We start from the raw sequence: 23,763 nt of genomic DNA, 5'->3' as shown, positions 1-23,763 counted from the left end.
CCGCCCCCCACATCTAGCTGGACGTGGGTAGCTTATCCTCTCCCATGATGGGAGCATCATATAAGGCTAAAGGGAAAATTACAATAGAGGAGAAGAAATGGTGAAGAGTGTGGGGAGTCACGGGAGGAAAGGAGAGGAGAGAGGGGGAGGGTGGAGAGAAGGGAGGAGAGGAGGGGTACAGGGCAGGAGGAGGGGGGGGGATCCCAGTCTCTGTCTTCAGTGGAGTAAGTATTGAGGGATCAATAGAAGTGTGGATGAGTATGAAACTTTTTGGTCTAGGGATAATGCTTGATGATAGCTAACCCCAGTTCCTGAGCAAATTCATTGTCATTTGTTACTATGTTCATTCGGAGATTCAGATACATCCGAATCTCCGAAAATTCTATAGAAAAAACAAGATAAAACGAAACACATTTGTCTATTAAGATTCCTATACTGCCTCTAGGTTGTCCACATTCTGGAAAGGCCCACAGTGCACTTTCCAGAGAGTCCGTTGTTGGAGCGCAATTGCATTTTTGGTACATTTACTGTTACATTTGTTTAGAAGATCTCTTTCTAAATGTCATTCAAAGAACTGATTTTGATGATTATTCAAGGAACCCTAACTATCAAATGCTATTCGCCTCCGTTTCCAATCAAGGACTGTGTATAGCAAAATGAGTCACGCTAACGCCGCTGGCTTTTCTAGTGGAAAGTTAATTTGCAACTGTAGAATTTACCATCAAGGGTGAAATATTCTTGCAATGGGCTCAGTGGGGAGAGGCAAAATGATTTACAAAGACAGAGCCACCAGAAGTTTCAAATACATAAAAAGCTAGAAGGTCATTCAGTGTCTACATAGCACTAAAATATCATTGTTAACATGTAATGGATTCCCTGTGAAGGTCCCTTTACTCACCTGAGTCAGTAACCACTGTGACAGACATATAAAGGGTGAACTGGAGCATGTCATCAACATTCTTAAAGTTCTGCACAAAATCTTTTCTCTCTAAGGTAACCGTGCCTTCTCCAGCTGCGATCTAGGAGATAAAATATGAGGGAAAAAAAGAATGTATTATTAAAAAGAGAAGACAAGAACTATGGTGCATGTGTGTGTATATATACAGTACTGTGCAAAAGTTTTAGGCAGACATGAAAAAAATGCTGTAAAATAAAAGAAAGCTTTCAGAAATAGAAGTGTTAGTCCCCGTTCACACTAGGGCGACCTGTGAGGCGACCTGGTCGCCTCACAGGTCGCCGTAGGTCACCTCCCATAGGGAAGCTGCGGACCCGTTCTAATAGGAGCGACACAAGTCACTCCGACTTAGAAAAAGGGTCCGGAGCTTCTTTGGGGCGACCAGGAGGCGACCGCCATAGACTTCAATGTTATGAAGTCCGTGGCGGCCACTCTGAGGTCGCGGCGCGCTGCTCGCACCGCGACCTCGGAGGTCGCGGTGCAAAGTAGCGTCGCCCCTATGTGAACGGGGCCATAGTCATTTATTTATTTATTTTTTTATCCAGAGCTTAACAAGAAAGAATGTTTGTTTTACATACAGTGCAAAAACATCTCAGTCGTATGTTTGATGTTATACAATGATCAGCATGAGAATCAATGCCCATACAACAGAATACGGAGCGAAGAGAAATTATTAATGAAAACAGTAATCATTGATCAGTTACTTGTTAACATCTGACATCTGAGCAAATCCCAGCATGTCAATAGGGAAGGTATTTGAAGGATCCGCAAAAAAGTAAAAAATGTATATATATATATATATATATATATATATATATATATATATATATACACACACACATTATAAAAATGAAAAGAGATAAATAAAAGGGGGTGGGGAGGCACATATGCAGATTGAGGGGGGTGTGGTGGATGAACAGTTGGTGGAAAGGATAAGATTGGAAACTATGGTCAATGAGACCCTCCAGACCAGCCTTTTTCAATCAGGGTGTACCGGTACCCTGGGGTGCCTTGAGGTGTCCTCAGGGATGCCTTGGCACAATGCCTAAAAATTATTCAAAAATTGTATACAAGCCAGCACGTGGATCAAGCCTGCCTTTCAGTTACACAAAGCCATGGGTTTTCATTATGCACCATTACGACTTTATAGACATCTGTTGATAAACAGAATATCTGTTGCCTCCACAGCATCCTTGTTTGATCCTCCTTTGCCCCTGTCCCTCAGCACTGGTGTGACATTTCCTGACTGTTGGAGAGAGATTGAGGGAGAAGAGAAACATTGGAGTACTGGTCAGTACCAGTGTGAAAAAGTGTATTTGCTTTGGAAGAATAAATCATCTTTAATGTTGGGTGTCCTACATGTGGGTGTTGCTGCATTATTTAAAGTTATTAGAATAGTTGTTTACATTTTAGAATGGGGTGCCTGAAGACTGTGTAAAGTTTTAAAAGGTTCCTCAAATGAAAAAAGTTTGAGAAACACTGCTCCAGACAAAGGCTGGGTCAGAGGCTATACTGAACTAGTCAAAAAGAAGAGAAAAAAAGGGGGGGTTGGGGTTTGGGGGAGAGAGAAAGGAGATGGGGAGGCAAGAAAGAGGAGAAGGATAAGTAAAAAAAAAAAAGGGGGAGGGGGTGGCCATCACAAGCTTTCTTCAGCAAAGATCCATCCACATCCCCTCTCATCTACTAAAGGGGTGAGGCTCAGTCATACCAAAATGTTGCTAAGAACCCCCCTCAGTTAATTTTGTTTCAGGCGAAAAGGCCACTGGCCTAAGTAAGATTCAAATGGTATTACCTGTGAGTAGTTTTTTTTTTTATCATTGGTTTGAAGGTGAAACCAAGAGGCCCAGGAGGATGTGAATTTGGAGGAGGAATCTTTGTCAGGTCAATGAGTTCTTCCATATTGCAATTTTAGGGAGGTGTGTAAACCATTCTAACAGGGAGGGGGTGTGGGTCGTACCCCAGTGGATCGGGATACACATTTAGTCTGCATTCACCATATGCATGGTTTCCTGCTGCAACCAAACATTTTGACTCATCAGTCCAGAGCACCTGCTGTTATTTTCCTGCACCCCAAATTCCTACTGTTTCATGCATAGGGCATGGAAACAAGGCTCAACTATGCACTTATAATTAAAAAGGCATAAAATAATAATGAGACAAAATTTGTGAAACAGTGTATCAAAACACCAAACTCATTTCTAAAGGTCAAATTGGAATAAAAGAGGTTATGAGCATATACTGTAGATGCTGTGCATACATAAACATATACATGGGCCCCACCTTATATATATATACACACACACACACTATATTACCAAAAGTATTGGGTTTAATATTGAGTTGGTCCACCCTTTGCAGCTATACCAGCTTCAACTCTTGGAAGACTGTCTACAAGGTATAGAAGTGTGTCTATGGAATGTTTGACCATTCTTCCAGATGCACACTTGTGAGGTCTGGCACTGATGTTGGATGAGAAGGGCTGGCTCGCAGTCTCTGCTCTAATTCATCCCAAAGGTGTTCTGTTGGGTTGAGGTCAGGACTCTGCAGATGAGTTAAGCTTCTCCACCCCAAACTCGCTCATCCATGTCTTTATGGACCTTGCTTTGTGTCAAACATTGCCATAGACACACTCCTACACCTCGTGGAAAGCCTTCCCAGACGAGTTGAAGTGGTTATAGCTGCAACTCAATATTGAACCCTAGGGACTAAGACTGGGATACCATTAAAGTTCATGTGTGTGTAAAGGCAGGCATCCCAGTACTTTAGTACTTTTGGTAATACAGTGCATATGTATTGTACATATAAAAATAAACATAAACCCCATTTTAATTCACTCAAGCCCCAGACCAATGTATTAGGTCCTCATGGACACTGGGTGTTTGCCCAGCTCTTCTGAATGCTTTTTCTGCTGGCATGAGAAAGGCAGTGTAAAAAAAACACACTTAAAGCTGTTTAGGTGTGTCAAGCAGTTGGGCGTTTATTCATTCCACTGGCCAAAATAATGTTCTTCCCATTGAAATGAATAAACGCTCAAACGCATAAATGTGCTTAGTGTTTAGCCGCGTTTACACACATTTAGGTGTGTTGAGTGTTTTTTTCTGCCAAAACGTTCCTCTCCTGGACATGCAAGTGATGTTTTTTTTTGCCTGTAAACCCCTGTAAATGCCTGTGTGCATGGACACATAGTCTAACATGGTGGAGCATTTAGAGGCAGAAAAAAAAGTAAAGCGCCCTTAAAAGAGAAGTATTTGAAGCCCAGTGTGCCTAAGGCCTTAAAGCGGTATTACACCTAAAACAGACTTCCTGGCCGAATCACCAGGTGAAAAGAAGGCAAAAAAAAAGACAAAAAAGAACTAATACAGCCGTCACATCTAAGAATTGTTAAGCTGCAATATAATACATGTTTTCTTTTGAGTTTAATACTGCTTTAAAGTGGAAGTCCACCCATTGATTTAACAGTTTAAAAAAATTATATATGTTAAAAATTGTATTTTATTCATATTTATATGTTTATAAATGTTAACTTATAACGTGAAAGGGTTCAACAGCCCGGTTTAAAAGACACAAACTTCTTAAAGAGATTCACTATTACAGAACAGGAATATTTTTTTTTGCAAGAAACACATTTATCATATGGCACAAAGATAAAATTATACTCAAAAAAACATCTAGTCTGGTATTATGCTGACTCAACCACGTGTAAAGCAAAAGGGGTAGCGATTGGATTTGCATAGAGCACGGGATTTAAAATAAGAGAGACAGATAGACCCGGATGGTAGATTTATTTTTCTGAAAGGTGAACTATGTGGCATTGAAGTAACATTGGCTAATATTTATTGTCCAAATAAGAATCCTGTGGCTTATTTAGGACAGATTTTGAGAAAATGTAATGATTTTAAAAAGGGCAAAGCAATTTTGGCTGGAGATTTTAATTTCACTATGGATCCACAGCTTGATGTTTCGTCCAATGTGGGGAGGATGTAGACGAAACACCTCAAAGCAATTAAAAAAAATATTGCATCAACATCAGTTAATAGACATTTAGCAAATTCAACACCCTAAGGTGAGGGGCTATTTGTTCTATTCCTCAGCGCAAGGAACCTACTCAAGGTTGGATTACATTCTGGTGGAACATAGATGGTTGGAGTATATGGGTAAATCAACTATAGAAGCAATAACAATGTCAGATCATGGGCCTGTAACAACAGTAATACAACTGGCAGAAAGAGAGGATAAAGGAAATCGCTGGAGATTAAATGTCTCTTTAATACAAGATTTAGAAACAGAAGAAAAAAGATAAAAAGGGAACCTGAGTCCTTTTTTGAGTTAAACTTGACGAAAGACGTATCAATAGCTACTGTTTGGGAAACACACAAAGCCTATATTAGAGGTGTTTTAATCTCAATAGGGACTCAAAAAAAGAAAGAGAGACTGAACAACATAAATAAAACTTTAAGGGATTTATTAGAATTAGAACAAAAACACAAGAAAGGTAATGAAAAAGAAGTACAACATCTGCCAGGCCAGAAAAGAGAGGAATTAAATGTCTACAGGGAGTTAGAAACTAGGAGAATTCTTAATAGAGCAAATAAAGAGAGGTATCAATGGGGGAAAAAGCCAGTGAAATATCTAGCTAATGTAATAAGAAAAAAAAAATTGGCAGGGTATATTGAAAAAAAAAAAAAAATGGAAAGGGAGAATTAATGTATTCAACCCAAGAGATAGCGGAAGAGTTTCAAAAGGTTTTATAGCTCATTGTACTCAGTAAGATCAGGGATAGAACAGCTGAATGAGCGGGAAAGAAAGGGTAAGATTCAGGCATTCCTTATCCACTTTACCGCTGAGTATTTGAATAGTACTGCGGCAAAGTGGCTCGTTCCCGTCTGACGACGTAGACCTACGTCGCCAGACTCCTCCCCTGTAGGCGGCGCTCCCGCTGTTTTCATTCACAGCGGGAGTCGGGCCAGGGGAGGAGCAGCGGCGATCGCCGCTGCTCTGCCACGATCGTCGGGGATCTAGTGTGGAGATCCGCCCGCCTGTGTAAACACAAGCGGGCGGCTCTCCTCAGTGACAGGGAGTGACAGATCGGACTGTTCAGCATAGCTGGACATCCGATCTGTCCCTGTCTCACACAGTCCCCTCCCCACCCCACACGTCAGTAAGCACCAGGCATACATTAACCCCTCCCTCTCCAATAAAATTAACCCCTTCCCTGCCAGTGTCATTTTTACAGTAACAGTGCATATATATAGCACTGATTACTGCAGTAATGTCACTGGTACCCCCAAAAGTGTCAAAAATGTCAGTCAAGGGTCCGATCTGTCCGCCGCAATGTCGCAGTCCCGCAAAAAAAATCGCAGATCGCCGCCATTACTCGTTAAAAAAAAAAACACCAAAAATGACAGAAATCTTTCCCTTTGTTAGTAAACGCAATAACTTTTGCGCAAACCAATCAAAATACGCTTATTGCGATTTTTTTTTACCAAACATGGGTAGCAGAAAACAAATTGGCCAAACATTTTAAAAAAAATTGTTTTTTACATCTTTTTTGGGGGGAATTTCATATAAAAAAATGTTAAAAATATTGTTATTTTTTCAAAATAAACGCTCTTTTTTTTGTTTATAGCGCAAAAAGTAAAAATTGCACAGGTGATCAAATACCACCAAAAGAAAGCTCTGTTTGTGGAAAAAAAAGGACATCAATTTAGTTTGGGTACGGCGTCGCACAAACGCGCAATTGTCAGTAAAAGCCGAATCGCAAAAAGTGGCCCAGACGTAAGACAGCAAAATGCTCTAGTGGTAAAGTGGTTAAAGAAGCTAAACTCCCTAAAAGTAAAGGAAGAAAAATTAAAAGCCTTAGAGAGAGATATAACTCAGGAAGAAATCTTAATAGCTTTGAAAGAGACCGCTGTAGGAAAGATCCCTGGATATAATCAGGAAGAAATCGTAATAGCTTTGAAAGAGACCGCTGTAGGAAAGAGCCCTGGATCCAGATGCTTTTCCAATAATTTATTATAAAAAATGTAAAGAAACACTTGTCCCCATATTAGATATGTATTAGAACTCTTTGAAGGAGGGAAGAGAGATGAGAAAGGAAGCTGGACTAGCGTACATTACAGTAATCCCTAAGGAAGATAAAGATCCTTCACTATGCTCCAGTTACAGGCCGATATCCTTACTGAATGCGGATGTAAAGCTATATGCAAAAATATTAGCCACCAGGTTTAACCACTTGCTGACTGCTCACAGTAATCTTGCTGTGGCAGTGCGACTCCCCTGGGTCCAGCGACGTAGACCTATGTCGCTGGACTCGTAGTGGTCTCAGCGGCACGCGCGCACCGCCGGACGCTTTCTCCCGCTGTGTTTAGACACAGTAGGAGTCGGGCCAGAGGAGGAGAGGTGGCGATTGCCACCTCCCTTCCCCGATCATCGGGGAAAATGGGAGAAGACCCGCCTGCTTATGTAAACAAAGCAGGCGGATCTTCTCAGTGACAGACAGGGAGAGATCACAGGATTCAGCATAGCTGAACCTGCGATCTCTGTCTGCGTCACAGAACCCCCCCCCACACACACACATCAGTAAGCATGAGGTATACATTTAACCCTTTTGGGTTAATCCCTTTCTTGTCAGTGTCATTATTACAGTAACAGTGCATATTTATAGCACTGATTACTGTAGTAATGTCACTGGTACCCCCAAAAGTGTCAAAAATGTCAGTTAGGGGTCCGATCTGTCCGCCGCAATGTTGCAGTCCCGCAATAAATCGCAGATCACCGCCAATACTAGTAAAAATAACAATAAAAATGACATAAATCTTTTCTGTAGTTAGTAGGCACGATAACTTTTGCGCAAACCAATCAAAATATGCTTATTGCATTTTTTTTACCAAACATATGTAGCAGAAAACAAATTAGCCTAAAATGTAAAAAAAAAAAAAAAAATGATTTTTATTTTTTTTTGGGAATGTTATATAGCAGAATGTAAAAAATATTGTTTTTTTTTTTCAAAATTGTCATTTATTTTTTTGTTTATAGCGCAAAAATTAAAGATCTCAAGGGTGATCAAATACCACCAAAAGAAAGCTCTATTTGTGGGGAAAAAAAGGACGTAAATTTTGTTTGGATACAGCGTCGCACGATTGCGCAATTGTCCATTAAAGTAACGCAGTGCCGAATCGCAAAATAGGGCCTGGTCAGGAAGGGGGTAAAATCTTCAGAAGTGGTTAAATAGGTAATGGCAGAGTGGATACATATAGATCAAGTCGGGTTCGTCCCAGGAAGGGAACATTACTTCTTCAACAAAAAGTGAAAAAAAGAAGGGACCTTTTTCTGTTTTTGTCAGTAGACACAGAGAAAGCGTTTGATAGAGTAGATTGGGGTTTTATGATAACAACACTGAAAGAGATGGGGATAGGACCAAGAATGATTCATTGGATCAAAATGTTATATAAAGAACCAGGAGCAGCAGTTAGGGTAAATTGATCGTTGTCACAAGAGTTTGAGCTGAAGAATGGCACGAGACAAGGATGTCCTTTATCACCCCTTTTATTTATTCTGACCCTTGAACCCTTGTTGGCAATGATTAGGAATTGTATAGATATAAAGGGAGCTTACGCGGACGACTTATTGTTCTAGGTTACTAGCCCTAGAACAACTTTGCCAAATATAAGTAAGATCCTGAAACAGTATGGAGAACTGTCAAATTTTAAAATAAATCCTCAAAAATCTGAAATTTTAAATGTAAAAATAGATAACGCCGAAAGGAAAAAGTTACAGGAAGAATTTCCAATTAAATGGCAGGAAAAAATTAGATATCTGGGTGTAAAAACTAACATCAAATCTGAAAGATATATTATATAAACTATATCCCATTACTTAACGAAATTAAAGAAGAGCTTAGGAAAAACTTGAATATGATTAAAATTTTACCAAAATCGCTGTATCAATTTCATATGCTCCCGATATATATATATACCACAGGTTTATTTTAATACACTTATAATAATAATTAGTGGATTTATTTGGCAACATAAAAAACCGAGAATCAAATATGACGTGATAAGTAATGATAAAATGAAATCAGGCTTAGCAGCTCCAGATTGTAAATGATATTACAAAGCTGTTTTATTAACTAGAATTTTAGATTGAAGACATAATGCACATGGGAAGGAATGGGTTGAAATAGAAATTTTTTTAAGCGGAACACTTTTAAAGAAGATGATATGGATTCCACAAAAACATCTGTATTTTTCAAAAAACATGAGCACACTCACTAAGGTAGTATTTTGGGAATGGGATTTGATGTATAAACAGAGGAAATGGGAATATAATTCACCACTAATTCCATTAGTTGGAACAGACTACGTTGCACCAGGGAATAAAATAATGGGCGGGGGTTGGATTAAAGACAAAAATGCACAATTAAAAGATAGTATTAAGGATGGAGAGATTTGCACAATGGAAGAAATGAGACATAAAAAGGATAATCTGATGATAAATAAATAGAGATACTATCAACTAAAACCTTTTATTAAAACCTTGCCCCAACCAGTGAAAATGGGAAAAAATCTATTGCCTTTTGAACAAATTTTAAGTATAAAACCAAGGAACATCTCAAATATATAAGATTTTAACAAGCTTGATGGATTCCACCAGCCATGGGAGTAAGTCACACATGTGCAACTCACAAGCAAGTCTCAAGTCTTAACTTTCAAGTATCAAGCAAGTCCCAAGTTACTGTGGCGAAGAGCAAGCAAGTCAAGTTGAGTCCCTGCTAGAAGTCAAGCAAGTCAAGTCAAGTCATTTATTTTGGTCAAGTCACAAATCAAGTCAAAATACTGATCTACCCCAATTTTCACCTTTAAATCAGTTAAAAGTCAGTGGTCAGGAAAGGTTTTGTTTTATTTTCAACATTAACAAAACTGCTTAGTGTTTTTTTCTTGGCATATTAAAGAAACACTTTGAATGCCCAAACAGCTGAAAATCCTTCGTCCGGTCATGTTTCAATACCACAGTCACTAAAAACATGTTAAGTATTTCCAGTGTCCTAAAAATCAGAACACACTGAGGTGTTTTAAGTGACTGTGGTGTCAGAAACATAATAGGCACATTAATTTTGCTTTAACACATCTTGAGAAAATGCAAATATTTAATAACTTAAAAAAGTTAAGTCATTTCGAGTCATATGTCAAGTCAAAGTCAAGTCTCAAGTCATGAATACCAAGTCAAAGTCAAGTCGAGTCTTTTATTAATTTTAGTCAAGCAAGTTTCAAGTCCTCAAACTGGTGACTTAAGTCTGACTTAAGTCAAGTCATGTGACTCGAGTCCCCCACCTCTGGATTCCACATGTCCATCATATCTGGAAAAATGGCAAGCGGAACTTAAAGTAAAATGGAGTGAGGAGGATAAAGAAAAAATGTTGGGTTTAGCAGAAGGAACTACAAAAGATATAAAAATGCGGGAAATTAACTATAAATGTATCTCAAGGTGGTATATAACGCAGAGCCAGGCGCATAAATACCAACCTGAAAAATTACCATTATGTTGGAGAGGGTGTGGGTTAAGGGGGACTATGTCACATATTTGGTGGGAGTGTTCAATTATACAGAGGTTTTGGGGGGAAATAGTGAATCTTACTCAGGAAATAACAGGAACTAAAATGCAGAAGACTCCAGATATGTGTCTATTTCATAATAATAAATTCTCAATAAAGCAATATAAAATGACAATTATGCCCCACTTGATAAATGCTGCAAAATATTTAAAGCGGTAGTATCACAATTTTTTTCACTTTTAACTACAGGTAAGCCTATAATAAGGCTTACCTGTAGGTACAATTAATATCTCCTAAACCGGCACGGTTTAGGAGATATTTGCAGTGCATGCAGCCGCTCACGTGAGCGGCGCATGCGCTCTGAAGGTCCGGCGGACCTTCAGCTTCCCTTGCCGGCAGCTTGCCGGAAAATCGCTCCCGCGTGCATGCGCGGGAGTGACGTCATCGCGGCTCCGGCCAATCACAGCGCCGGAGCCGCCGAAGAGATGCCGTGGGATCATGTCAGCGCCCGCAGCGGTGTCTGTGGGTCCATGACGGGGCTTCGTTCTAAGGTAAGTAATTCATAATGGGCTAGTATGCGATGCATACTAACTCATTATGTCTTTGTCTTGCAGGGTTTGTTTTTTTTTTTTTCCTTGGTTTACAACCGCTTTAATTCCGAAAGGGTGGCAAGTGCCAGAAAGCCCAAAAGTAGGGAACTGGATCAGAAAGGTTGATAATATATTTATCTTATTTGGGAGAAAATAAAATAGGAAAGTTTGAAATAATCTGGAAAGACTGGAAGGTTTTTAAAGGTACAAAGAAGTTTGTGGAATTAGTGAGAGAATAAATCTAATAAGGTAGCAAGAGGGACACAGTGGGGAGAGGGATTAGGGAGGACTGGGGAGGTGGCTGGGAGAGGGTGTGTGTGTGAGGGGGGGATATAATGGGTATTAATGTAATTTGATAAAGATGTAATAATGTGTGTGATAATTTGTGTGATAATTTGTAAAATGGAAAAACAAATAAAATCCATATAATAAAAAAATATATATATTACCAGCACATACTGTGAACTGTCACATTGGTTGTGCATTCAACCAAACTGTTAAACCATCCAATTGCTGGTGTCATAACTGATCATATGTGCAACTCCATGGCAGTTGAAGATTACACAAAGGCCAAAATGGCAGCTTCCTTGGCTGAAAACAATATAAGGGTTTAGTTCCACTTTAACTACTTCCTTATGACGTCCTGGGCTTTGAGCGGCAATATCTGAATGATGGGTGCAACTGCAGACATCATTCAGATATCATTTTTTTCAGCCGGCGATTCCCAGCACTGTAAGAACAATCATAGCAGCTGTTCAGATGCTGGATTGTTTTTTTAGGCAGCGGGAGGGGATGATCCCCCTTTCCGCCACCCTCTGGGGCTTCTACATGCTCGCCTGTGCAAATGGCGAGCCGGAGAAGGAATCCGCCAGCAGTGGAAGTTCACCCTAGAGAACACCAAGGACCAGATGGTCTCTATGTCTCTATGACTCTCAGAGACCCAGGCGTGACATTATGACATCAAGTCTGGCCTGGCAGTTGAAAATACTGCCGTGTTTTCAGCTGGAAATCCGAGATCATTTTTTTTTTCTTTTGATCCCAGTTTGATCCCAGGCTTTCCAGCCTGGAGGAGAGATTTAAAGGGAAAGTGTAAAAAAAAATAAAAAAATAAAGAATAAATAAAAGAAATTGAAAGTGCCCCTGTTTCTCGCATGCTTGCACGCAGAAGTGGACGCATACATATGTCACGCCCACATATGTACACAGCATTCAATCCACACATGTGAGGTATTTCCACGAACGTTAGCATGAGAGCAACAATTCTAGTCCAAGACCTCCTCTGTAACTCTAAATTGGTAACCCGTAAAAATTTTTAAAATGTTGCCTATGAAGATTTTTAAGTAACAAAGTTTGGTGCCATTCCATAAGTGTGCGCAATTTTAAAGCCTTACATGTTGGGTATCTATTTACTCAGCATAACATCATCTTTCACATTATACAAACAAATTGGGCTAACGTTAGTGTTTTTTGTTTTTTTTTTAATTCATGAAACTGTTTTTTTTTTCTAAAAAAAGAAAAAAAAGTTTGAAAATTGCTGCACACATACCGTGTGATATAAAAAGTTGCAACGACCACCATTTTATTCCCTGGGGTCTCTGCTAAAAAAACATATATAATGTTTGGGGATTCTGAGCAATTTTCTAGCAAAAAAAAGATGGTTTTTACATGTAGGAGTGGAGTACCAGAATTGGCCTAATTTTGTAAAGTTTAGAGAGTTATGAAAACATTGCTTAGCAAAAGTTGAACTAAACTATAATCTTCTAACCTCAATCCTCCTAAGGGTATTTGGAAAGCTTGTCTTTACCCCATCCTTTGCTACTCCAAACAATACAAATGCTGACCCTTCCACATCTTTCCCATAGAGGTACCTGAGAAAAGAAATAGAAGAACGCAGTAAACAAACCAACAAATGAAACATTTGTCAATGAGCAATGCACACTTCCTGTACAGATATTACGGATCACTAGAATAGATATCACCGTTCACTGAGAAATATTTTTATTAAGATAGATAGATAGATAGATAGATAGATAGATAGATAGATAGATAGATAGATAGATAGATAGATAGATAGATAGATAGATAGATAGATAGATAGATAGATAGATAGATAGATAGATAGATAGATAGATAGATAGATAGATAGATAGATAGATAGATAGATAGATAGATAGATAGATAGATAGATAGATAGATAGATAGATAGATAGATAGATAGATAGATAGATAGATAGATAGATAGATAGATAGATAGATAGATAGATAGATAGATAGATAGATAGATAGATAGATAGATAGATAGATAGATAGATAGATAGATAGATAGATAGATAGATAGATAGATAGATAGATAGATAGATAGATAGATAGATAGATAGATAGATAGATAGATAGATAGATAGATAGATAGATAGATAGATAGATAGATAGATAGATAGATAGATAGATAGATAGATAGATAGATAGATAGATAGATAGATAGATAGATAGATAGATAGATAGATAGATAGATAGATAGATAGATAGATAGATAGATAGATAGATAGATAGATAGATAGATAGATAGATAGATAGATAGATAGATAGATAGATAGATAGATAGATAGATAGATAGATAGATAGATAGATAGATAGATAGATAGATAGATAGATAGATAGATAGATAGATAGATAGATAGATAGATAGATAGATAGATAGATAGATAGATAGATAGATAGATAGATAGATAGATAGATAGATAGATAGATAGATAGAAGTTTTTTCCAGGAGTTTTTTCCATCACATATTTACGCTGTACTCACCTTACTCTTAAATCTACGACAAAATTTTGATCATCAATGTAAAAGAATTTTTGGTCTGGAATCAGTTGGATTTCAAATGTCGGCAATACTAAAGACAGAGAAAGACGGTATTAGGAAGTTACACATTTATTTTTACCTTGACAGTACAGGACAAAATACCTACAGCCTAACTGAACTTTCACTTTAAACCACTTACCTTCCAGGTGCATCAAAACAAAGGTGTTTGACCACTTGCCGACCAGCTGCCGCAGTTATACAGCGGCAGGTCGGCGGGTTCCCACGAATCGCGGTACCTGAAGTGATCCTGGGGGCGCTCACCAGCGGGGAAACCGATCCACAGGGCCGGCGGCCGCGATTACCGCCGGGCACCCGCAATCGCTCTCCATGAAGAGATAACGGCAGTCTGCTGTTGTAAACACAGCAGACCATAGTTCTCTCTGGAATGAACATAGGTCCACCCCCCCCCAGTTATAAAACACCCCCTAGGCTCACACTTAACCCTTTTATCTCCCCTGGTGTTAACTCCTTCCCTGCCAGTGTCATTAATACAGTAACAGTGCATATTTTTTAGTACTGATTACTGTAATAATGTCACTGGTCCCCCCAAAAGTGTCAAAAATGATAGTAAGAGGTCCGATCTGTCCCAGAAAAATTGCTGATCACCACCATTACTAGTAAAAAAAAAAAAAAATTACATAAATCTTTCCCTTAGTTTGTAGATGCAATAATTTTTCTGCAAACCAAAATACACTTATTGGAATTTTTTTTACCAAAAATATTTAGAAGAATTTAAATTGGTCTAAAATTATGAAAAAAAATTGATTTTTATATTTTTTTTGGGGGGAAAATATATATATATATATATATATATTTTTTTTTAAGAATTGTTGCTCTTTTTTTGTTTATAGCACAAAAAATGTAAATTGCAGAGGTGATCAAATACCACCAAAAGAAAGCTCTTTTTGTGGGGAGAAAAGAACATTAATTTTATTTGGGTAAAGCATCGCACGACTGCACAATTGTCCATTAAAGTAACGCAGTGCCGAATCACAAAAAAATGGCCTGGTCGTTAAGGGGGAGAATCTTCAGGTCCAGAAGTGGTTAAAATCTTACATTTTATTTTCCTCAGAAATAGACACATCCTGAGTAGAAAAGCCCATCCTCAGGCAGCATGTTGCATAGTGGGACTCTTGCTCTCTTTGTGGAAGCAGTGGCCTCTCATCAGAGGAATACACGCTCTCTGATGTGTCAGACCCAGGCCTATGGCTCTTCATTTAGCAGTAAGCATGATCTTTTCTAATCCATAGTTCTGACTCGGGAGGGGCTGTGTTTGACCTCTGTAGAGAGAGACCACTGCTTCCACACGGACAACAAAGATCCTTCTCTGCATCCTGCTGGCACTTCATCCAGCTTTTCTACTCAGGATGTGGATGCTTTCAAAAGAAAGTAATCGGCTCACACATGTAATAAGAATAAGAATCCTCATGGTGTAGTATTATTATAAAAAATCAAAGGTAGACTTACAATTAAAATAACTGCTATGTGTATAGCAGCTGGGACAGTGGGGTCACACACAGGTAGAAGGCTGTATAATCCAAACTTCTGGTTTCGTCTGTGACTGGAAGTGATGTCACCCGGCTCCTCCCGACGTGTTGCGTCACTGACACGTGACTTTTGTCAACCCTTGAGAAAGTAGTGTGTCAGTGACAAAACACGTTGGAAGGAGCCGGGTGATATCACTTCAGTGTCCGCTGCTCCTCTCTGTCAAGCCCTCCACTGGCTTACGCTCACCCAACAAATTAAATTCAAAATACTTACAACATCTTACAAAGAAATTCACAGCTTAGCCCCCAGCTACATCACTAGCCTAGTCTCAAAATACCAACCTAATCGCTCTCTTCGTTCCTCTCAAAACCTCCTGCTTTCTAGCTCCCTCATTACCTCCTCCCATGCTCCTCATTACCTCCTCCCATGCTCCTCCAGGACTTTTTCAGAGCCTCTCCAATCCTATGGAACTCCTTACCCTTATCTGTATGATTATCTCCTACTCTATTAGCTTTTAGGCGATCTCTGAAAACCCTCCTCTTCAGAGAAGCCTATCCTACCCACACCTAACAAATATAATTCCATTTTCTCCATCACCCCATCCCCCACGGTTATTGCCTTTTGTTTCACTTGACCCTCCCTTCTAGATTGGAAGCTCTAACGAAGCAGGGCCCTCTGGTTCCTCCTGTATTGAATTGTATTGTAACTGTATTGTCTTCCCTCACATTGTAAAATGCTGCGCAAACTGTTGGCGCTATATAAATCCTGTATAATAATAATAATAATAACAATGTGTGAGCCTATTCACTGCTACCAACTACTGATCAACATATAATATACGGAGATTGAGCCTGCAGTTGATGCGTGTTACCTTTTAATTGAAGGTGAGCGGCTATTGCACATGGTAGTGGAGTGTATCTTATTTCTTGGATTGAGCACTTGAGCACTTATAGGATTGCCCATATTTTCCTGGGTTTTTTTGGAAGAACTTTTTTGACATTTCACCAAGAACTTTATTATCGTGTTTACTCATGTTTTTTGCACTAAACTTTTTGCAACACTATTTATTGTGGACACTTTGTTTGACATTTATTCTATGTTTGTATTACTTTATTTTCACTTTATCAATTACTAATATATATGATTTTGTTCCTTTTGCTATTTAGCGCCGCTCCATTACTATATTATTATACTGTTTATGTATGTGGTGACACTACAGTTGGGAGCTTTATTTAGTTGTTTATTGTACACATTTTGGTTTATTATATCTTTTTAAAAATCATATTCACATTATTATTATAATAATAGGATAGCTCTCGCGCTAAATCACAAAAAATGTAAATGTGATAACCAGTGTGTAAATCAAATATCATATAAATATTCAATATCATATAAATAACCAAATTATATATTAATACATAAGCTGCAGCTTAAAACCACAAAATCAATATAGAAAAATGTGAAAAATATGCTCCCACAAGCTGCGCAAAAATACTTTAAAGGAATAAGTGTTCAAATAAATATGTGCCAAAAAAATACAATATTCCAACAAATAATCATAAAAAATAAACGCATATAAAGTGTAATTGTGCACAAAATAAATCACATAAAGTCTATTAAACAAATGTGCTAAAATAGTGACAGGTGTGAAGAAAAGAGCTCCGTGCTGAATGTTGAACATCACCTGCGTGATCCCTCTCCCATCAGCTGGTAACTCACCCCAACAAGATGCCCCCCTTTTGCAAAGTCAGGGCTATAAGTGCAATGTCAAAACACTGTAAGTGTAGGGGTCCTCCTTAACCCCTTCCCTACCGCGCCATTATAAAATGACGTTGGCAGGAATCCTTTCTCGATCCGGGCGGCCGTCATATGACGTCCGCCCGGTCTCGCCGCTACTGTGCGCCCCCGGGGGCGCGCAGCGCGCCGATCGGGGGTGAGGCTCGTCCCTCGGACTGAGCCCAACCCCGATCAAGGTAAACAGCCAATGAAATTGGCTGTTTACCTCGTGATCGGCTGTGTCAATCACAGCCAATCACATGAGCGGCTCCAGCGCGAGCCGCTCGTTTCTTCCTCACTGCGCGCCCCCCGGGGGCGCGCAGCGCGGCGATCGGGGACGAGGCTCGTCCCTCGGACAGAGCCCATCCCCGATCTAGGTAAAGAGCCAATGAAATTGGCTCTTTACCACGTGACCGGCTGTGTCCAATCACAGCCGGTCACAAATGTCAACAGAGAACAGGTAACTAGCTGTCACCGTGTTCTCCTCCTCACACACTGATCCTGTGTGAGGAGGAGATAGTGGTAACAGCTAGTTACCAAGTACAGTGCACCCCAACCACACTGATTGCCCCCCCCCAATAAAAAGCACCTGTCACTAGCCCATCAAAGTACCCGAGAACCTGTCATCAGCCCATCAGGTACTCTGATGACAGGTACTCGGGTACTCTGATGGGCTGATGACAGGTACTCAGGTACTCTGATGACAGGTACTCGGGTACTCTGATGACAGGTACTCGGGTACTCTGATGGGCTGGTGACAGGTACTCAGGTACTCTGATGACAGGTACTCGGGTACTCTGATGACAGGTACTCGGGTACTCTGATGACAGGTACTCTGATGACAGGTACTCGTGTACTCTGATGACAGGTACTCGGGTACTCTGATGACAGGTACTCGGGTACTCTGATGGGCTGGTGACAGGTACCCGGGTACTTGTAATGCTCTGGTACCTCTGGTACCCTTTATTTCATTCCCCATTCATGTATGCGTCCCAGACAAAAAGAGAGAGAAGACCAAGCGCCAATCTAAGTGTAGCAATGCAGTTGATTTAATCGCAATTAAAAGAGTATTACTCACAAACGTGCGTTAAAAACAGGCATCTCAAATAGTATAGGGCATCTGGGCGCTATTCATCCAGGGTGTCATTCCGGATCCCTTGTGGAGCTGGCGCTGTGGGGGATGAGCGGCGATCTCCTGTTGTGAGGCAGGGGACGTGCAGATCCTTCAGCGGTGGTGTAGCAGCGTGGGTCCTTGGGTCGGAGGGCTATGACATCACTTCCTGGGGATGCTGGTGTGTAGAACGGCGACGCGTTGCGGAGCATGCGCTCCTTCTTCAGGCCGTACAGGGGCCATTTTGGATGTGGGTATTTATGCCCATAGATCGTGGGATGAGTTACAGAGGCTCAGCAGGGACAATTTTAGACAAAGCGAAGCGGCAGAAAGACATGGGGAAAACGCAAGACAGACAAGTAATGCACAGCTGGGGATGGAATGATACTGCTAAGGGAAGGAAGGGGGGGGGGAGAAAACGAAAGAGGGGAAACCAGGAGGGGGAGGGGGGGGAGGGGAAGGAATACCCTTGGGACAATATATTGGGAGTATATGCTGAGGCGTTTATAATATCTGGAGGCCAATTTGGATTGTCGTGCCAAACATTGATAGTGGTAATAATGATGATACTCTAATTGTAAAAATGATTATAAAAATTATATATATATTTTAAAAATATATTAAAAACATATTTTAAAAAATATATATATACATATATTCAAAAAATTGAACAATTAATAGAAAAAGTTTATTAAAAAGTTTATTAAAAAATTATTAATTAATAAATCAAGGACTTGGAATAATGGATAGAAATATAAAAGAAGGATCCTTAGATCAAAGGATTAGATGTCTAACGACCCAATTGCTAATGGGTATGTGTATAATGTAGAGATCCAATGATGGATGCAACAATAATAGTTAAAAAATGCATATACATATATGCACATATGTATATATACGTGCACGCACGTATACATACGTACGCACATACAAATACATACACACACACAAATACCGGTGGGTGTGTATGGTAAAGGCCAAATGACTATGTGGGCATACTGGATGAATAGCGCCCAGATGCCCTATACTATTTGAGATGCCTGTTTTTAACGCACGTTTGTGAGTAATACTCTTTTAATTGCTATTAAATCAACTGCATTGCTACACTTAGATTGGCGCTTGGTCTTCTCTCTCTTTTTGTCTTGGATCCATACAGGGTTGCTTCACCCTACAAAGCCTGCAGCCATCAAAGTGTTTAGCAATTCCACTGGACTCAATCATCTGCATTTTGCCCATATCTAGATTATCGCAGCAGCTCGTGCAATCCGATTGCGCCAATCTCCCCCCCTTTTTTTCATGTATGCGTCCCACCATTCTCTTTTGGTAGGTGCGCATACACCTTTAAGACCGATGCTGTCATCACTGAGCGGCGCAGAGCGGCTATTTCAACCGCCGGCGTTCTCACTCACATGTTCGTTCAACCTGCCTTAAAGCTCATATGCTCACAAGCGTACCTCGCTGTCGGAACCTCGCTACTGATCCCTGTATCCCGCTACCGGATCACTCGCTCATACCGAACCTCTCTACTACTGCTTGCTATTAGTGATAAGTACCCCACAGGGAAATCCTCCATAAACCTTCCTACTAAGCTTACACTATCTAGCTCTGCATATTAAGGACTGTTACTATCATCTGCACTATTATTTAGATTGCTAGCTCTTGAGCCTACTAACATCTATCCTTGCACTGGGTTAGTCTCTCCTGTATGTCATCTGCTATCCTACCACCTACTACCATACATGATTGCTAACCTATCTGCATCCTACCTGTTACCATCTATACTCTCATGAACATTTCTATCAAGTGCTGTTCACCTATTGTCACTGTCCATACCTGTCTCTTTAGCTCATCACTACTATACTGCTATATACATCTATCACTCCAGGAACATCTTATTGAGTGTGTATATTTGTATGCTGAATCAGACAGACCACAGTGATGAGTCTTGGGAGTTGGAATTGGTATTTCAACGTATCTCTACATGACTACTGAGTGGAGTATTTCTGCAGCTGCAAATCCATCTTTTTTCAGAAAACGCAGGAGCGTTACAGATTGAACGAACCTCAAATGGATTCAGCAGATTTACCCACTCAAGTGACACAATTAAAACAACAAGTGACTGCGTTAATACACGCTCTTACTGAATTAAAAGAAGACAATAAGGCTCTGAAGCAGCAGGTAACCCGTCTATCACAACTTGCTGCTGCTCAGCCCCCTGAACCCAAAATAAATCCTCCTCTAGTGGTTACAGGTGATCGCAAAAAATTTCGTGAATTCAAAAACGCCTGTCAGTTACTTTTCTTGCTAAAACCTCGTACCTACCTTACTGATCATATCAAAGTCTGTACTATTATTTCATACCTAACGGGTGATCCACGGGCCTGGGCAGACTCTCTCTTTGAGAAAAATGATCAGCTTCTCAACTCCTATGCTTTATTCCTAGCGGAACTCGCTAGTCTATATGATGACCCCAATAGGCAGAGTACTGCCGATATTCAATTGAGGTCCTTGAAACAAGGTAGGAGACCTGTAGAAGACTTTGTAGCAGAGTTCAAAAGATGGACCCTTGATTCAGGGTGGAATGATACATCTCTGAGAACTCAATTTAGACTCGGCCTATCAGAAGCCGTTAAAGATGAGCTCGCCCGAGCGGATTTACCGGACACCCTGGATGCTTTGATACAACTCAGTATCAACATAGACAGGAGGCTGCGAGAAAGAAAGGCTGAAAAAATGGGAATGGCATTGTCCAGTCCTTCTCGGATTTCGGCCGTTGACCCTACTCCTATGGAGGTAGGAACCATACGCCCACCTTTATCAACTACTGAAAGAGCCAGGAGACGATCCAGTAATCTTTGCTTGTACTGCGCATCCCCGGATCACATGATAAGCGTCTGTCCCCTTGTCCGCAAAAAAGAGGGTGAGTGTTCACATGTCCTTCTAGGGGGATTGACAACTTCATTTACTAACCCTTATCTTTTTGTTCGTTTGACATTGCAGTGGGACCAGACTAGGATTACCACTAAGGCCATGATCGACACAGGATCTTGCGAAAATTATATCGATATACGTTTTGCTACTTTAAATAAAGTACCTATTATTTCAAAACCTAAGCCTGTCTCTGTGAGTCTTATTAACGGTATTCCGTTATCTTCTGGCCCAATCACTAATCAGACACAAGCACTCCTAGTCACCACTAACGAGTCTCATACGGAGACCACTACCTTCGACCTATTATCTTCGCCCCACTTTCCCATTGTTTTGGGACTTCCCTGGTTACACACACATCAACCAACCATAGATTGGAAGAAACGGACCCTAACCTTCCTCTCTTACTATTGCGAGAGTACGTGTAACCTCCCGTCTTATGGAAAGATCCTGTCTGTGGTGTCAGATGAGATTGCACCACTATGCTATCAGGATCTGTCCGAAGTTTTTCTTGAGAAAAATGCTCAAGTACTGCCTCCCCATAGGGATTATGATTGCACTATTGATCTACTCCCAAATAGTAAACTGCCTTTTGGTCATGTTTATCCTCTTTCGCAGGATGAACTTTCCCATCTCAAGGAATACTTGGATGAGAATTTGACAAAAGGTTTTATTAGACCTTCCACTTCTTCCACAGCTGCAGGACTTTTTTTTGTCCGCAATAAAGACTCAAGTCTCAGGCCTATTATCGACTATAGGCAATTGAACGCCATTACAGTAAAAGATCGCTATCCTTTGCCGCTTATCCCTGAACTCATTGAACAAGTGCGTGGAGCTACCTACTTTTCAAAATTGGACCTGAAAGGGGCATACAATCTAATCCGAATCCGTGATGGAGATGAGTGGAAGACAGCATTCAGAACCAGATACGGATTGTTCGAATATCTTGTAATGCCATTTGGGCTATGTAACGCTCCCGCAGCTTTCCAACGATTCATAAACGATATCTTTAGAGACTTACTTGATGTCTGTGTTGTGGTATATCTGGAAGATATACTTATTTATTCACGATCCTTGTCTGAACATATAAAACATGTAAGACTTGTGTTATCCAGATTACTCACACACAATCTATACGTGAAACTAAAAAAATGCTTATTTCATAAAGAAGAAGTATTATTCCTAGGATACATCATATCCAAAACAGGAATCAAGATGGATATGAGTAAGATATCCTGCATTCAGGATTGGCCTATACCAACCACCCGCAAAGCACTACAGCGATTCCTTGGATTTTCAAACTTCTATAGGAAGTTCATCAAGAACTTCTCTGCCATTGTGAGACCTCTCACACAACTCACAAGTATTAAGAAACCATTTAAATGGTCAGATGAAGCAAATTAAGCTTTTCGCTTGTTAAAAACAAACTTTACCTCTGCTCCCATACTACGCCATCCAGACCCATCCCTCCAATACATTCTGGAAGTAGATGCGTCAAATATGGCAGTAGGAGCAGTACTCTCCCAACGACCAATGAATACTTCACCACTCCATCCAGTCGCCTTCTTCTCTAAATCTCTAAGCAGCCCAGAGGTGAATTACCCAGTGGGTGAAAAGGAACTGCTTGCTATAAAACTGGCTCTGGAGAATTGGCGACATCTACTTGAAGGCACCCGATTACCAATACTCATATATACAGATCATAAAAATCTTCAATATCTTCAGACTAACAAAACCCTCTCCCACCGGCAGGTACGATGGTCACTATTCTTCCTAAGATTTAACTTCCTAGTGACCTAAACACCTGCAGACAAGAATAAAAAAGCGGATGCGCTATCACGATTAACTGAAGATAATTACTCCGAAATCCCTTCCGTTCCTATAATACCCTACAAGCGTATTATTGGGGTTGTCCGTTCCTTGAAGGAAGAGATTCTGCACGGTATAGGTTTGGATTCACCTCCACCACAACTAAGTGCTGATGCAGAAGGCTTCCTCTACTACAACAACAAACTCTACATACCCCCTACTATGCACACCAAGATCTTGGAATTGTCACATGATGTGCCTATGGCAGGACATATGGGTATGACAAAGACCCTTAATTTGCTTACCAGGCAGTTTTGGTGACCTGATATGAAGACATCTATACAAAAATTTGTCTCTTCATGCAACGTCTGTGCCAGGTCCAAAATTGACACTACAAAACCATCCGGTCTACTATGCAGTCTACCAATACCCCAGACTCCATGGGAAGTTGTGTCCTTGGACTTTATAGTAGAACTACCACCTTCTAAAGGATTTAATACCATTTTAGTGTCAGTGGACCATCTGACAAAGATGGCACATTTCGTTGCTATTCGCAGACTACCTTCGTCCAAACAAACAGCGGAACTACTGATGAAACATGTCTTTAAGTTACATGGAATTCCAAAAACTCTTTTGTCTGACCGTGGATCACAATTAATCTCCAAGTTTTGGCAAGAACTATGTCACATACTAC

At 40.2% G+C, this 23,763-nt stretch overlaps 1 protein-coding gene across 1 annotated transcript in view; it reads right to left on the bottom strand.

The window, feature by feature from the left end:
* Nucleotides 1-23,763, bottom strand: part of LOC309553571 (A.superbus venom factor 1-like) — a 476,096-nt gene that overhangs the window by 340,173 nt on the left and 112,160 nt on the right. Inside the window, exons 7-9 of the mRNA XM_082254843.1 lie at nucleotides 13,901-13,988; nucleotides 12,864-12,966; nucleotides 899-1,019 (exon numbers count right to left, since the gene is read on the bottom strand). Of these exons, the coding sequence (XP_082110969.1) occupies nucleotides 899-1,019; nucleotides 12,864-12,966; nucleotides 13,901-13,988 (312 nt within the window). The remainder of the gene's footprint in view (nucleotides 1-898; nucleotides 1,020-12,863; nucleotides 12,967-13,900; nucleotides 13,989-23,763) is intronic.

The sequence above is a fragment of the Pelophylax lessonae genome (assembly GCF_965119305.1).
Source record: "Pelophylax lessonae genome assembly, chromosome: 4".
Taxonomy (NCBI): domain Eukaryota; kingdom Metazoa; phylum Chordata; class Amphibia; order Anura; family Ranidae; genus Pelophylax; species Pelophylax lessonae.
The sequence above is the reverse complement of the archived record's forward strand: the minus strand, read 5'-3'. Positions and strand labels throughout refer to the sequence as shown.